This window comes from Sardina pilchardus, chromosome 2 (assembly GCF_963854185.1).
Source record: "Sardina pilchardus chromosome 2, fSarPil1.1, whole genome shotgun sequence".
Classification (NCBI taxonomy): Eukaryota; Metazoa; Chordata; class Actinopteri; order Clupeiformes; family Clupeidae; genus Sardina; species Sardina pilchardus.
In genome coordinates this window covers 28,333,260-28,348,342 of record NC_084995.1, presented here as the reverse complement: position 1 = coordinate 28,348,342, position 15,083 = coordinate 28,333,260, and the positions used below count along the sequence as shown (strand labels likewise).

The window sequence follows — 15,083 nt, the reverse complement described above, 5'->3', positions numbered from 1 at the left end:
TGTTTGTTGGAAGATCTGATGTCTGTGGGTGCAACAGTGGTTTATCCTATGCAGTAAAGAAAATGTTTGACTGATATCTGTATTGTGACTGTTTAAACATGATAAAAATGAGGCATTTCAATTGTTAACCATTTTTACAACATTTGTTGCTTACTTTTGTCTTGTCAGGGTATGAATAGGGAAAGTTATATTAAACATGCAAAAAGAAAAGACAACAATTTAAATTCTCAAATGGATAATTCTGATCATGGCCACTCTAGAACAGCTATTTCTGTGAATTCCTGCAGACTGAAGGTTTTAGTGGAGCAGCTGCAGAATGTAACCACCGCCTAAACACTTCAGAGGAGGAAGTGTTGCATCTCTTGTATGCATTATGAGTTGTGCGGCCTTTTAGCCATCGTCACTGGTTTATGTCAACTGCAGCATGGTTTGACATTCGTATTGTTGACTGCCAAGGATGCTTGACTGGTCTTCGTCACTGAAATAGAAAACCATAAACGATAATTATTGCGGAAACGTTGGATTATACTGCACACTCAGAGCTTAAAAGGTGATGCTGTATTTGGTTTCAGTGTGGCCAGTTTATCAAAATCTTTTCCCCTGGAGCTTAGCAATGTATCTCATTTATTCAACTCAGCTGCTTCACCTGGCTGCCAAAAATGTACTGTATTCATACACAAATGCACTGACTGTAATTAGATAGAATAAATGAAAGCTGTCCCCTGTGGAATGTGACGAGGACAGCAGAAGATCTGATATTTGCGTATGGTAATTCCCTCAAACCACTGAGACACTGAGGGGGCCTATCACCATGCTGCACACGAACCAGATGGAGATGGATGCAGAGGGATTGACTTGAATATCAACATTCCTCTTGGCAGACCAGATGCCAACACGAATAACTGCTTTCACACCTAACAATCCCTCACAGTCCCTGCATCGCAGGTGGAGGCTCATTATAAACACAGCTCTTCACAGATAGTAAACTCCTGCTGGATTCTCAACAACAGCCTTGAGCTTTTTTCTATTGCAGCATGACACATCTTCACTCTCCACCTATGCCAGTTATGCTGTGACCTGTGATGTAGAGGAACCATGTCAAGCACCCTCTACCTCATGCAAGCACTCTACCTCATGGAAGAAAAATACAGGAAAGCTTTTTGGACGTCAACATCTTCATCTGACATATGTAACGAGAATAACATTCCACAAACATATATGCGTTGTTGGTTTTTTTTCAAGGGTGTTATGGCTGAGCACAGGCTCTGTGTTTAATGTTGCCTATTTTATCACTGCTTGGTGATTGTAAATATCAGCAGAAATGTCAATGTAATTTCAAAAATCCAAGGTTTGGAGGGAATGTGACCTTACTAAATCACGAGGTACCAAACTATTAGTATGTGATATCTCTTCGGCACTCACGTATCTTGTCTGATTGACTTTTTTGATACTGCATCCATGATTTAAATCATCATAGCATCCAAAGACAACAGAATTGATATGAAACCATGAATTTGCCCATTTGCCCATGTCACCCTTTTTAATGTCAAGAGAAGCATAGTCTGTCTGTCACCTCCTTAGACCCCTGGTGAAGCAAACCTTTGACTCTGTACTTTGATATCTGATGGAACCATTTTCTCAGAGGCTTAATGCGTCTTCTCAAGTGATTGCTATGTGCTTTTGTTCTCCTCTTCAGCTCACAAGGGACCTGGACTCTAAATAGGATTTCCCTGAGGGCTGCTGAGGGGAGAGAAAAAGAAAAAAAAAACTCCTCGCTCTCTTGACTGTAGGTCACGGCCAGATGCTGCCCTACAAATCGCTGGACTCACATTCTCTGGATGTGTGCTTCTTCTGGGGACAGCTGTGCACACAAGACAGGAATGAACTATCTTTTTTTTATCCTCCTTCTTACAGCGGACGATTCCAGGTTGCTATTTGGGTATTTAGTTGCCTGTCTGAAGGTAGTAGGGCGCTAATATGTTATATGTAAACAGAGGGATATATTTGCAAGAGATTTAAAAGGTCCCGTTATGCTGCAGACAAGCGTGGGAACCGCCATTGTTTACCTGAGGTACCTTTTAAGATCTGAAAAGAGCACTCCTCAGACAGCTTGTGTAAATAAGAGAAGAACCGGTTTTGTGGTGGGAGACCTAATGGTGATAAATTTCCTTCTCATGGGCTTGAAAGTGTGCCGTATTGGGGCTTAATGCTGAGGACTGCGCAGTAGAACAATCTGCTCCAAAGCCAATCCTTAACTAATGAAACTACGCAGAAGCCAGAAGTCGCAAGCTGCCTGCGAGGCTGAACTGTTCAGTGAAGTAAACCGTAAGACTACGCTCGTTTGTGTAACTGATGGATGTAGTCTGCCTAATGTGCAAACATGATCAAACACACAGCTGCTCTGCTTTGCATTATGGGTTAATTGTATGCTCATCGAGCGAAACAGAAACATGAGGAAAGACTTCGCTCATATCCCAGCAGAAGTGCAAAATTAATCTTTGCCGTGTGGAAGTCCTTGATTGAAGATTTTCTGTTGAGCACTAAGATCTCATTAAATCATTGTGAGACATAGATAATAGATGGAAATAGAAGGCTTCTTTGCAGCATCATTCTCTCACATCAGGTTCCTGCTCCTGAACGTCCAAAAGTCAAGCTCACAGGAAAAACAGCACTTTTCACATATGGGTTCTCTCTTCTTTGGTTCAGTGTGTATCACGAATAGATGCATATAATTTGGATCCAGTCCTTTTGGACGTAGGCCTTTGGGCATTAGTGAGCACTGCTTGCAATACTGATAGCAGCTTTGCTGTCATGGAAAGTGTGCTCATACCAAGAATGCTGGTGACGGCAACAGTCAGAGCAGAGAATTTAATTTCGTCATTCCACAGACTGATCACTTGTTTTGACATGGCTGCTATTACATTGTTAGACATTAATTTTTAAATAGGAATTTAATATAGAAAAAAAAACACTGAATTAAAGATACATGCTGCTGTTACTTAAAAAAAAAACCCAAGGCAGGTCGTTGACTATCTGACTCCAGTGTAGCTGGTCTAGTTGGACTAGCTTGGACTAGGGACAGGAGACAGAGGCTTTGAAAGGTCCCTCACTCCCAGCTAGTGCATTATTTAAGCCACCAAATGTGTTTGCTGTGTTGGAGTGAGAAAATGCTGAAAAGCAACTCACACAGCCATCTCATGCCAAGCCCGCAATTCACTTGCCAATAGGTCATGGTGACTAGAGCTCTGAGGCTGTCTCTCCCCTAACCACTGAAGTTTAAAACTCTTAATCGTGCTGTAGACCACTTTATTAACCCTCAATAATATATTGCACACTCATGATTGCATTGGTTTAGAGCTGTATGTTAACCTCCCGTATTCATGTCTAAAATTCTGCCCATATTTTGAGGTACATAGCACAGTCATATGTCTCCTTCAGTCACTAGGAATACAGATAGAAAAAGAGTATCCTTGCAAAGAGTCTTAGTCCTATAGGCTGCAGGCCATTTCACTATTTGTATTATGGTATTATGCACCAGCTTGAATTGTTGGCAGTTTTGCTATGAAATATATGGGACTGAATTGTGTCAGACGACACGAGTGGTCCGGACTGCGGGCAGGATATTTTTGTAAAAGGGCTTTGCAATAGTGCATTGGACTGGACAAAGCTAATCACATCTCCACTCAGATTGGAGGTTGCTATGGCATTCGGCAGTGCTGATCACATAAATACGTGCTCACACTCACAGACACACAGACACACAGACACACACACACACACACACACACACACACACACACACACACACACACACACAGACACAGACAGACAGACACATACACATACACACACACACACACACACACACACACACACACACACACACACACACACACACACACACACACACACACACACACACTCCAGGCTATCCATGGCCTGTGCACAAGAGGATGTGATGATGACACTTACATAATACATGTGTCTGTGTTCCTCGATGGAAAGAACAGCACCTATAACTGAAGCCTCCTTTCCCAAAGCTCCATTGTGCTGGCTGGCTACCTATGATTTAGACAGTTCAGTTGTCTCTGTGGTCAGTCACTGTGCCAAAGCCAGGCAACTGTCAGCAACCTGCCAGTGTTTCCCTGGTGGATAATTACCCAATTTGTTCCCTTTTTGTGCTTAACAACTGACAACTCATCTCTGAGCAACACCGACACACACACGGACAGCGGACACACACACACACACACACACACACACACACACACACACACACATGGACACACACACACACACAAACACACACACACACACACACACACACACACACACACACACACAAACACACACACACACACACACACTCAAACACGGACACACAAACACACACACACACACACACACACACTCGGACACACTCGGACACGGACACACACACAAACATTTGTCCATCTGCACTGATGGAGATATTTCTTGTTCCGTTGTGCTGCTGTAGGGCCCCATTAGGAGAGCAGGCGGGCAGACCGGGCTAATCCCAACCAGGCCGAGGATAAGAAGCACAGGGTCAGCAGAGGAGAGACAAACAGGGCAACAACAAGACCCAATATCTTTCTGTATCGCCTCACAGGGAACATCAAAAATACACGACACGACTTAAAACAAAAAGGCTTCTGTGGTCCCTGTGGTCCCTGTGACTCACCCCCCTCAGCTGAGACGCACTCTCAAGGCCTGAGCCGGGTCTGGCACCGCAGCTCAGATTCAGAACAGCGCCTTCTGCCCATGAACCTGAGCCCATGACATGAATGAATTCCAAGTCAACTCCAAGGCCCTCTGAATTATGGATTGTTTTAGCCGAGAACAATTTGGGACCCAACCAAAGGTTTTGGCCTTCACTGCATCTCCAAACACCATGGTGCACCATGCATTATTAATCAAAAGCTACCTGCTCCACGACTCCATTGTCCCTTGTATCATGAAATCAGAGGGATAGAGAGCTATATATATAGCCTATATATATACACATACAGGCACACAGCAATCAGTGAGGTCTACATTAGGTTGAATTTGATTGTTTAGAATGGCTTGTAATTGCATACACACTGCATTATGCAACACTAAGCTCACCTATGCTCTATGCTCTTTGTGTGCATTGACCTGAATGACAGAGCATCATGTCATTACTATCAATGCTATAATGCTGTGTTGCTCTGAGCATGTTACAGTAAATTGCTGGAAGCAGCAAACAAATCACTACACACAACAATTCTTCTCAGCGTGCAGTGGTGATTGGAGCGGTTTGGAGTCAGTCAATCAGCAGCAGGGGAGTGCGACAGGCATGAGTGTGTGTCCGTGCGTGTGTGTGTGTGTGGATCAGGGGAGATGGTGGCATCAAATGCACATCAAAGGAACAAGATAGAAGGAAACTGAACATCACACTTACAATTGGAAGGTCATCCAAGCAGTATAATTACTGTGTGTGTGTGTGTGTGTGTGTGTGTGTGTGTGTGTGTGTGTGTGTGTGTGTGTGTGTGTGTGTGTGTGTGTGTGATGGAGCTATAAAAAGGGAGAGACAGAGAAAGACTATCAGGGAGAGACTAAATCAGGAATCCAAGCACGGTAGCATGGGACAACTTCACTTTTATGAACAGACATTTATGACATCAAGTCACATGAACACGCGAATTTCAGACATACAGGAACAAAAATAGACTATTGTTCATTCCAAAGATATTTCTGTTGGCAAAACAGTGTTCAGAAAAAATCAGGTTTAGTCATGTTGATTTGTTGATTTGACTTTTATCATCCTGTTTAGTGTATGTTGTGTGTGGTGTCTTAAACTGCTGGGACCTTGAATTTCCCCTTGGGGATCAATGAAGTATCTATCTATCTACGTATCTATCTATCTATCTATATCTATCTATCTATCTCTATCTTTTTATCTATCTGTCTATCTATCTCTATCTGTCTATCTATCTATCTATCTATCTATCTATCTATCTATCTAAGTTGTAGATTTGTACTCCAAAATATAACAACAAAACAGCAAGATTCTGACACCAATAGCTAATGGTTCGCAAGAATGGAAGTGTTTGATTTTTATTTGTCGTTTCATCTGATCAGTGATGGAGCTAATTTTATGAAGAATTCAATACCCTTTCTGTCTAATACCTCAATATCGACTTTATTTTCCTTATTCTGCACCTCTGTTTAAATGGCAAACATTTCATTGCGGTCAAGTGTTTTTATATTTAAACATGATGTTTTAATATGTCCCACTCTTAATGTGTCCCATAATAGACTTCTACTGCAGTTTAAAACATATGACCACTGCATCATGTATGTATAAAATGTATATATGCATCTATGTATGTATTATTTTCTCATAGCAATGGTCTGAATAACTACACAGTTGAGTGTGATTTGTCAGCCGATGCAGTCATTAGTGCAATATGGCAAAACAAAGACAGGATTTAATGCAGACTCGTTTGTGGAATGAGGTCTCTTACATAACTTGTGTTTGACAACACAGATGTGATGCATTCTCTCTAATAGGGAGTGTGGTTCATTTCAGCAGGGCAGCGTGCAATATACCTGCTATATCAATATATATATTTTTTTTTTGAAAAAGCATGCAATGTACTGAAAGAAAAATTGGTCACACTCATCAAATCTACCTCCAGATGCTGACAGTGTGGTCTGTGTTATGAATTGTCTCGTAAATCTTACAACACTACAATGAACACACCATTGGTGTAATAAGTCTACCTCCCTCATTCGTAAGCTATGATATCTGAATAACCATTAAGAGCCATGAGTTTGCTGAGTACTAGAAGCTCTTCGTGCGTAACAGCATTCCGCTCAAATCAACATCCAACTATTTCACGGTTCAGCGCACGCACCGAGCACACGGCATTTCATACAGATAGGGTATATTTTTTTAAAGAGCCCTGCCTCCTCGTGCATCGATTGGCCAGGTGGAAAGTCCACTTTCGCCTATGATTGGGTGGAATTAAACTGTGAATACAGTATTTACTGCCGGCTTAGTTGTTGATGGTTTGAAACAGCAAGGACAGCGCAGGTGTCCGACACCTATTCTACGGTCTCTCATTTTGCCTCATCAGTTTGGGAATGTTGCCATGTGGGAGCTGGTTGCATTTAGGAAAAGAGTTTCTATTTCAGTATGTACATGTAATCGCTTGCCTTTTACACGGAGAGGATTAATACCCCGAGGATGTTTTGCGCAAAATTAAAGGAACTTAAAATTTCTGGAGAGTGCCCGTTTTCTATGGTCCTTCAAAATGAAGAGCCACGGAAATTTGATAATTGCTCAAGCGGTCGTTCAACAAACGAATTGCCCATTTCCAAAGATGTGCTTGGGCATATACCAGTCATCCGTCCTCAACGGAAAACAAGCAAGAGTAAAGTTAATCTGCACACACTCGGAGAGAGCATTCGGAAATTAGTTTGTCCTGAGGTAAATATCAATCCTTTACATACTAAGAGAACAATTTATTCTTCAGTGTAGAGCTGGCAACATGCATTCTAATCCAGGTTCCGATGGAAGATGATGGCATCATTCAGTATTGGGAACACAGGCTGCATTTAAAGCACTCCCTTGAGAAACTCTATGAATGACAAAATATTCACACATTATAGTGAATACCTGTCGTTCATACTGAACATGTTCTAATTCTGACATTCACTATTTGCAGTTACAGAGATTACAAAATGCTTTCATGAGTGTGGTGCAGCAACACAAATCAGATGTTCCCTGGTAAGTTATGAAACATTCGTTTTCAGTAGCACATTTGATAGGGTATAAAATGTTATGTTTCACTGTTATGTCATATATTAATAATGAGTTATGAATACAATTTCAGAAGGAAGATTTCATTCCCAGTATGGGGGCATTATAGTGTTCTGCCTGTAGTCAGCGGTGCGGCTGTCTGATATTCCAACTGAATTTGGAATGGGAAATTCAAAGATCAATCCTGTGCTGATGTTTTCTCCATCTGCTCGTGTTTGATAAACCCATTGACTATACTGTATGAAGGACAATTTTAGAGATGATAAAACATATCCAGGAGAAAAACAAACAGACACACCCTGGTCAATATGTCCTTTTATGCACAACTCCTGACCTGAAGCCAGATTTGTTTAGTTGTCGTGCTGCATGGCTGGGTGGTCATTTGTTAATGTGTTGAGTGCCTCGTTTGTGATGTCTTTCCTTGGTCCACGCCTCAGATTGAATTGAAAGCCTTTATTGATCAGATGTATCTTGCACTGATTTCTCTCAAAACAGGAGACTGGAAAAGCCAGAGCATCTAGAGGATATTATGAAGAACTTCTGTGTCAAAACAGGTACACTGGAAGCACACATTTACATTTCTGTGATTATGTTGATCACTTTGTCAATATACAGGCCGATATTGTATTATATTATATTGTATGTATCTTTGTTTTCTTCAAAATCTCAGGTATTCATATGGATATGTTGAAAGTATCCCTGGGCATTGAGGTGTTCAGAAGCTGTTATGAGGAGGATGGTCATATTTTAGGAGTGGTGGGGGGAGCCCTACACGACTTCTTGAACAGCTTCAATGTGCTTTTAAAGCAAAGCTCCCCACCCACCCCAGAGGCCAGGAGGCATATCAGCGAAGCGTCCGTGCTCTGCCTGGACAAAGACCCCGGACTGCTCACCGTCTACTACTTCAACCCCCACCCCACCACAGAGCTCTTCTTCCCGGGCATCATCCAGGCAGCGGCCAGGGTGCTGTACCGTCTGGACGTGGAGGTGCGGATGGACCCCGGCGCCAAGGAGAGCGCCCTGGAGGCCAGCCACCAGCCCCACCTGCTCTACTCGGTGCTGATGCGCGACGCCAAGAGCCTGACCCCCAGCCCCATGCGGACGCTGTCCAGCGGGGACATCCCGCTCTCTCTTCTCTACTCCACCTTCCCCTTCCACGTCATGCTGGACCAGGACATGGGGCTGCTCCAGATCGGCGACGGGCTCCGGCGACGGCTGCCCCGCCGGGACGGCCAGAGGAGGCCGAGGTTCGAGGAGCACTTTGCCATCGTCAGCCCCGAGATCTGCTGCACGTTCCAGGGCATCCTCACCATGCTCAACACCCAGTTTGTCCTGCGGATGAAGCCAGGTGTGTGGACCGTGGAGAGCTCTGCCAAGGTATGTGCCAGCCGCGGGTGCGTGTGTGACTGTGCGCGTGTGTTTTTGTCGGTGCTGGCATTTAAGCGATTTGGGGGGGATCAAAGACAGAGAGGGATGAAAGGTTGTCTGGATTTAATGGCAGTTGGTTGCCATGAGAGGTTCTCGGAGAAGCAGCATGTCTTAGTCTTAATCAGAATCCCTGGCTAATTAAAGGGATTTCTCTGCCTGCAAGCCAGTGATGAGATATGAGGACAAAATGTCACAGGGAAAAGATCACCCTTTTAAGTCTGCTGTAATGAGTTTGATGTTGACCTATACAATATGGGGAAAGATAAAATGACGTGCACAAAGCTTATTTGCATTAATCTTTGAATCAAGACCAACATTAGTGTTACAATATTATTACTTAAAGAGGAAGAACTGAACATAAACTATACTCAGATTGTGGCAATGATGAAACAAAACCATTAGACCTTTCGTGTGTACATCTCTTTCACGTCACCTTGGGTAATCCATGCTTAACACGGCTTATGGATCATATAATTATGGGATCAGAGGTGGCTATAGAAAGGACCACAAATGATGTGATTTTGTTAATAACATGGAGAAAGCAGTGACATTTGGGTATCAACTCCAGCCATGGAGAGCACAGGCCACCTTTTAATGAAGGCAGCTGGTGGCGAAGGCAAACTGATGTATTTCTGTGGGCTTCCTTTCCAAAAACAGCACTGCTGCTGCATACATGGAAGATTTGTCAGTCCAGACATGTCCAGCATTCAGCAGCATAATGGGCTTCTATCATCTCATCTACCCTTGCTTCCCCTCTCCTGTCTTTTGTTCTCTGTCCTCTCCACTGCAGCTGATGGATCTGAAGGGCCAGATGATCTTCATGTCCGAGATGAACGCCATCCTCTTCCTGGGCTCGCCGTGCGTGGACAAGCTGGACGAGCTGATGGGCCGCGGCCTGTACCTGGCCGACATCCCCATCCACAACGCCCTGCGTGACGTGGTGCTGGTGGGCGAGCAGGCCAAGGCCCAGGACGGCCTGAAGAAGCGTCTGGGCAAGGCCAAGGGGGCGCTGGAGCTGGCGCACCAGGCCCTGGAGGAGGAGAAGCGCCGCACCGTGGAGCTGCTCTTCACCATCTTCCCCGGGAACGTGGCGCAGCGCCTGTGGCAGGGCCTGCCCGTGCAGGCCAAGAAGTTCGACAACGTCACCATGCTCTTCTCCGACATCGTGGGCTTCACCGCCATCTGCTCGCGCTGCACGCCCATGCAGGTGGTCACCATGTTAGGGGAGCTCTACACGCGCTTTGACCACCACGTCGGCGTGCTGGATGTGTACAAGGTACGGCTCTCCTGACAGGCACCGGCCGAGTGATCGCCGACGGAGAAAACAGATCTTGTGCTCTGAGACGCCTACTGTAGATCAATCACGCTTAAAGTTGATTTAATGAAAAATAACTCTTGCGTGCATGTTCACTGATTATTCCCTAGAGATTCCTCATTATCCACCCATGTCCAGTGGACAGCAGTCATTGATTCTTGACTTTGGTGTGTGTGTGTGTGTGTGTGTGTGTGTGTGTGTGTGTGTGTGTGTGTGTGTGTGTGTGTGTGTGTGTTTTCATCCAATGGACTTGAAAGTACATAATATAGGCCTAGATGGAAGAAAGGAAATGAGTCACATTAGACTAATCAGCGTAATTTCCTTATTTACAATTACAAGGCTGTCAGGTTAAGTGAACGGTCTTACCAAGCACAGATTGAACTGGAAACAAAACAAAAAACAACGGAAAAGTTATCTAAGTCACATGTTTCATCTTTTTTTCCATTCTTACTGTGAAATTATAAATGAGCACATTCAGACCTATTGCCAATTAGTAAGCTAAATTGGGCAATGTACACATCTCTGATGTATAGATGTCCCTCATTAGAGTTGATCCATGTTGAATTTGAAATGGAAACAAAACTGATGATGGTCTGTCGTCATCATCACCCAGTGGGTGGTAACTGCTCTTGATGGAAGCCTCTAATGAATGGTCAGATGAAGGCATTTGAGTTCATGCTGAAGGGGAAAAACAGTGTTCCAGAAACTGCCGGTGAAAAAAGACCACAGGTCCCCTTTCCTTTAACTTTATCTTAGCCCTTGCGTTAAAAGCTTAGAAGACTATCTATCATTTTCTGTGGATTTTGAGCAAAAGCTGCTTGTGTTCTGCCAGGAGGCTGGCTAATGTAATCACCGTGTCTCTTAAGTGAAACATCCCAAACACATGAGAGCCAAGGGCTCTTGTAAAACATGGTGAAGTCAGAGTTTAGTTTAGGACCCTGCTTTGTGTACATTCTCGAGGACGTCTCCAGCCCAAAATAGATCTCACTTCATCTTAACCAGACGACTGTCAGGTGCTCTTCTTAACTCAATGGAAAGTAAATACATCTATAATAAGTGCAAGAGAAATGTGGTCAGCCTTTGGTTAATCATCAGTTTTCTCAGCATGAGGCTTTTTGATAACTGTCATATCATACTGGTACCCAGCACAATGTGTCGAACAATTACTTTTTTAAAGAAAAGATTCATTATTACATTTCTAGGTATATGTCAAGGGAAAACAAATTGGTTAAGGGTTTATAAGCAACAGTTCCAAGTATATCTCCACAGAATACGTTTAATTTTTCTATGATAAACCTGATGATAAATAAAGCAGAGCACCAGGCTGCCGCAAAGGAGTGTGTTGTTTTGTCACATCCGTTGATTCATTATTAGATGGCCAGAGCACTAATGTGTGCCCACTTCAGAGCTGTGCTGTGTCTCTTCTGGGGTCTTGCAGGTGGAGACCATTGGAGATGCTTACTGTGTGGCTGGTGGTTTGCACAAGGAGAGTGAAAACCACGCCGTGCAGATTGCTCTTATGTCTCTGAGGATGATGGAACTTTCGGATGAAGTCACGACCCCCACAGGAGAGGTCATCAGGGTCAGTAGCGTCTCCCGGCCAATCGGCTCCCTTTTTCCACAGCTGAAAGGGGGGTCCTAAGGTCCTCATCACAGGGCGAGTCTCATCAATTGAAATATGAGTTTGGGGGGGAAAAAATTATCTTGCCATTTTGTCTGTAGCAACAATGTAAGCTCCTTGGCTGGCCAGTGTTTCTTATGAAGGAGCCGGTCTTCTGCAGAGGCAGTTGTACGGGGAAGCCAATGTTAATGTAACGTTTACAGCATCACAGAGTGCATCATCCAGTCTGTCAGTCAGCCGTGGAGTCTTCTTACCTAAAGTGCCCAAGAAGGACATCCAGCTGGTGGCATTTAAGATTCCCTATTAACAATGTGGTCAGCCTGGTCAAGAGAGCTCAGATGATGGCATTTGTAATGAGATACACAACAGACTCCACAGAAATGCTACAATCCCAGAATTGGCAGGAACAGCAGGTTCTGAAATGAACAGGCTGTTGTTGCTGATAGCAGGTTCTCATGGTGTGTTGGGAAAAAGAAAGGGAGTTATGATATCATTACTAATAAATAATGAATAAATCGGTCTACATTAGTCATGTTTCTCTGCTGTGATATCAGATGGCCAAACCAAGGAAAAGACTGAAAAGTGTTTTTGTAAATGTTAATGCAATTTATTAAAAAATATTTTTGAAAATATGTTTTCCTTGGCCAAATTGCTTGAGGAGGATTTGTTGCAAGCTTGTGATAACGTCTATTTTTAACCTTTTTACCATAAAAGAATACTAGTAAGGAAACAGGAACAAACGTAGCTCTAGGGTTATACTGTGCTCTACAGCTTGAGGAATGCAAACTTCATGTCTACCCTGTGCACACTAAGATATGTATAGTTACTAATGCGGTCATTGGAATATCAAGATGTTTCCCGAGAGAGAGGTGTGATCAAAGCTCTGAGCCATGTCTCATGTTTTTCTCCTCAGATGCGGATTGGCATCCACTCAGGATCTGTCCTGGCCGGAGTCGTTGGTGTGCAAATGCCTCGCTACTGCCTGTTTGGTAACAACGTGACACTTGCAAACAAATTCGAGTCCTGTAGCCAGCCACGGAGGATAAACGTCAGCCCAACCACATACAGGTGACTATTACTATTAGTCACTAACGCAGGTCTCTAAATGCACACTGGCATGCTGACTGTAAAAATACTTCTGTTGCTGTTAATGTTCGCAGTGACCACTTTGTTTATACTAAGCTCTTGGTTTGTGCTCCTCCATTTTTGAAACTGTGTAAGACATAGGAACTATGCTTGACCCACAGGAAGGTTGTGACCACTTATAGTTTTCATGCCACTGAGTAACACAATATTTCTCTTTTAACTGCACTTAGGCCTTAGAGTCTGCTAAGTTGTTTTAACGCGCTGCACACGTCCTCCTCCTCTCCAGGTTGTTAAAAGATCGGCCAGAGTTCACCTTCATACCGCGGAGCAGAGAGGAGCTTCCGCCTAACTTCCCCTCCGAGATCCCTGGTGTTTGTTACTTCCTCGAGGCTTTCGATCAAAGGAGCAGCAGTGACTCGAACACAGATGGGCCGCTGGCTGGCCATTCAAACACTGCAGTGGAACATACATAAATATCATTGGGACAATGAACACAGAGCACGCCGTGCTGAATGCCAGAAGTTGTGTATTCACCATTCACATGCCATTGACACAAGATATAGCAGCCATTCCAGCAATAGGACTAAGATTGTCAAAACCACTTGCTCTTTTTTTTCACAGTGCACTGTTTGATTTACCTTGTAACTAAATATGTAGTAATAATAATTAGATTGTAGACACTTCTTTTTATAGCACACAATGGATTAATATGAAGCTTTAGCAGTTACGGCTATAATGCATCTTAGTAGACCATAATGGATGTGCAAACATTCCAAAATGAAAGCATTCATTACTTTGGCCTTTTGTATTTTAACTGAGCTATAATAAAGATATATGAATACTCAAATGGTGGGGCTTTTTTACATTCCTGTTTTTGCGTTGCACAATGACGTTCTTCAGGAGAGACCTCTTGATACTGCTTTGTTTTTATAGAGGAGTACAAATCACTAGGCTACTGCTACGCAATTAGTAGACTTGCTTGCCTTTAGGGCACTACCAGTCACCATGACCTTAAAAGTCATTCATTTTGTTGAAGTTACATGCCAGGAGTGTATGCCAACAACTGACATCAGTAGGGTTTCATAACTTATCTATCATATTGTCAAGAGATTTGGTAGTCATGTACATTGTAAAATTGCTACTTCAAGTATGAGGTATGTTTGGTGTTTAAATTACTATAAATTGTAATTATTCTTCTTGTGGATAGCCTAAATTGTATTATAATACCTTAAGCTGCCTATTTATTTCAGACAATTCACAATGTTACATTTTCTCCTAGACAGGACACAATTTGGGACTGTAGCCTAAGGACCATAGATGTAGAGACTATCTGTAATGAAAAGGGAGTATTGTGTAAGGTTTAGATAGATTATAGCCCATGATGAGACTCATTAATTTCAGATAATATCAGAACTGCCTTCGGGGGTGTAGCCAGTTTGGTGGATGAGGTGGGTCTTTTCTCCAACTTGTGGACTTTTTTAGTTTGTGTGCACTACCATCATCAGACAATCTTATGGAAGTGGAGCAGAGCTGTATTATCACAACAGCAAAATTAAGTATTGAGTACTTTGTTGTACTACAGCTACACTTGATATGCAATAAAAAATAAACAGCTCATATTTTAATGAAGGCAAGTTATAAAGTCACCTCAACCATGTCATTGCAAATATCTATTGCATTTTGTCCAAGTCTAGTTCCACTTTATGACCTAAATGAGAAACTCAATTAGACCCAACTCAAGACGCCCACTCTTTACTGCTTTTGAGTTGCTATGCAGGTACTGTTACAGTTACCCAGTCCTCTCAAAAAGGACGAAACAGTAA

At 43.1% G+C, this 15,083-nt stretch overlaps 1 protein-coding gene across 1 annotated transcript; it reads left to right on the top strand.

The window, feature by feature from the left end:
• The first annotated feature begins 7,062 nt into the window (after nucleotides 1–7,062).
• gucy1a1 (guanylate cyclase 1 soluble subunit alpha 1) lies at nucleotides 7,063–14,101 on the top strand. Its single transcript, XM_062524546.1, has 8 exons — nucleotides 7,063–7,477; nucleotides 7,716–7,777; nucleotides 8,306–8,364; nucleotides 8,481–9,187; nucleotides 10,029–10,514; nucleotides 11,992–12,135; nucleotides 13,088–13,242; nucleotides 13,547–14,101. Exons 1-8 carry the CDS (start codon nucleotides 7,235–7,237, stop codon nucleotides 13,731–13,733), a joined length of 2,043 nt encoding a protein of 680 aa, XP_062380530.1. The 5' UTR covers nucleotides 7,063–7,234; the 3' UTR covers nucleotides 13,734–14,101.
• The last annotated feature ends 982 nt before the right edge of the window (nucleotides 14,102–15,083 follow it).